We start from the raw sequence: 2292 nt of genomic DNA, 5'->3' as shown, positions 1-2292 counted from the left end.
CTACTCTCACTGACACTTGAAGATCTCATGCCAGCCTTGAAACTTCGTACACCTGTGTTAAGCCACATGCAATCTGCCTTCATTGTAGTCATTGTCAAGTTAAGCAGGTAGTACACGTACACAGTCTTAGTAGAAGTATACAAATACAATTTGTAGCTGTTTTATATGAGTGTGATTGAGCCAATATGTCCGTCTTACCCATAAGCATGCCGCATTGAGCTTGTCTTGGTTGACTGTCTTGAGAGTCTTGGCCAAGACCAGGCGTCTTCCCAAGACAAACGACATAGCTTGGCTAACACCGGATGTCTTGGGGTCTTGGGCGTCTTGAGCATGTTATCCAAGACGCTCAAGACGCTCCCCAAGAGCTGGCGGTTTTGCTGATGATCGTTCAGAATAGAATAACTACTGGGATAAGAGCCATTTACCTGTGGTGCACCTTTTCGCAGGTAAAACTCCAGGTACTCATCAGTGCCGTAGTTTGGGGCCGAGATCGTCGGGGCGGATGTGAGCGAGAGGCTCTTATCCTTGCATCTCCTGGGCGCTCTGGCGCACTCAACATCGCATCAATCTCAACAGCCGCCGGTCTGTCACCGCCATCGGGTCGCAATGTGAGAAGTATGGTTTCTTAGACCACCGCTATGATAGTCATCAAGTAGCTTCGCCATGAATGGTGAACTGTCGATACACGTGAGTGGGCTGTCTGGATGATCTATCGATGTCATACAACATACAGATTCTTGCTCAGGAAGATAAATCTCCAGAAATTCACGTGTCCGATTGGCAGTGCACCAAGTGTGATGCCGTCTTCCCGCAGAAGAACATCGCCCGGTTGCATCTCCGCGTCAGACACACTTTCAAGCTCTTCGCCTCTCGTGCTGAGGTATGTGTTGCTGTCCATCGAACGTAACGACACCGCCGAATCGTATGCTCTTCAGACAATCGAGCGTTCCATTATATCTGCGCCTCGCAATGCAGCGTGCGGCGTGTATGAGGTGTGTGCAATTCGTCATGCACTCTTCAAACTGCTCACGAGCACATCGCGAAAGTATACCTCTGATGTTATCGCAGGGAAGGCGTACGCCCTCGGTAGGCTGCAAGAGAATATTGCCGGCAGCAGGTATGTCGGGTACTGTCGTTGACGTCCTCGCCATTATTTGTACCTTGATTTTCATCTGTGTTTCTATTTCTACAGTTACCAGGTACTTGAAGCCCTCATCAATGATAGCGATAGTCCATCTACGTCTCCTACTGTCGAGCATCTTGTCCGTGCTGCACGACACCGCCGTTCAGTGCTACGCGTAGGTCTCTTCGAATATTCTTCAATTATCGCACTGATTGGCTGTCCTAGCTTGCGTCTACACTAGGTGATACTGATCCGGAATTAATGGCTGCGCTGACTCGTGATGAGGAGCACATTATGAGGCTCCTCAAACCTATGTCTGACGCCGACAGAAATGACATTATGCGCTTGCGTGGCTCCTCTGCGGCAGACCTGTTGAACCTTCTCGATCTGGTGAGCTCCGTTCCCTTTGTTCTTGCATATCTACCTCACGCCGACTTAGATTCTGCGTCCTCTACCGCCGACTGCCTCAGATGTCCTTCCATTCAAAGCAGGTCTCTCGGGATACGATGTAGAGCTAGAACGTTCAATGCAGCGTGCATTTGTGCGGCTATGCGAATCATCTCTGCAGCTCCCGCACAGATTGTGGTTGTCGGGTGTATACGTAAGAGATCACCAGCCTGTAGACGGCGGGTCATACGGAGAGATTTACAAGGGCGAGTACGGCGGGAAGTTAGTGGCCTTGAAGTCACTGCGCATCTTTCGGAACCGTGAAGAAGACATGAGAAATAAGAAGGTGCTCCAGAATTCATATAGCTAAAGTGGAACGCTGCTAATCACGCCTCTCGCAGGCGTTTCACAGAGAGATCGCACTCGTTCGGGGCATAGTTCACAGACACGTCTGTCAGATAATAGGCGTCGATCGAGAATCCTTCACGGGCCTTACCTGCGTGGTACTACCCTGGATGAGTTATGGCAACGCCCTACAATATATAGCGAAAGTCGGTTGGTTCGCTCAGGATGCCATTCGGTTGGTCAGTCCCTCCTCCAGAATATACAGCAGACTGTTATTCATGGTCTTTCCAGATCTGTCAAGTGGTGTCAGGGCTGGCATACTTGCATAGGAAGAGCGTCGTCCATGGAGATTTACACGTCGTACGTCAGAACGTCTAGGACGTTGGTAGTAGACTCTAACTGAAGAATTTCTCCTTCAGGGAAATATTCTCGTGGAT

At 49.8% G+C, this 2292-nt stretch overlaps 1 protein-coding gene across 1 annotated transcript; it reads left to right on the top strand.

Moving 5' to 3' along the window:
• Positions 1-707: 707 nt before the first annotated feature.
• On the top strand, positions 708-919 carry PHACADRAFT_266537 (uncharacterized protein). The gene has a single exon (XM_007403252.1). It carries the CDS (start codon positions 716-718, stop codon positions 905-907), a length of 192 nt encoding a protein of 63 aa, XP_007403314.1. The 5' UTR covers positions 708-715; the 3' UTR covers positions 908-919.
• The last annotated feature ends 1373 nt before the right edge of the window (positions 920-2292 follow it).

The sequence above is a fragment of the Phanerochaete carnosa genome (genome assembly GCF_000300595.1).
Source record: "Phanerochaete carnosa HHB-10118-sp unplaced genomic scaffold PHACAscaffold_921, whole genome shotgun sequence".
In the NCBI taxonomy this organism is placed as follows: Eukaryota; Fungi; Basidiomycota; class Agaricomycetes; order Polyporales; family Phanerochaetaceae; genus Phanerochaete; species Phanerochaete carnosa.
This window is presented reverse-complemented; position numbering and strand designations above follow the sequence as displayed.

What these genes read in the sequence shown, in the direction of transcription:
- PHACADRAFT_266537 (XM_007403252.1), top strand. Translation starts at nt 716, where the DNA reads ATGTCATACAACATACAGATTCTTGCTCAGGAAGATAAATCTCCAGAA.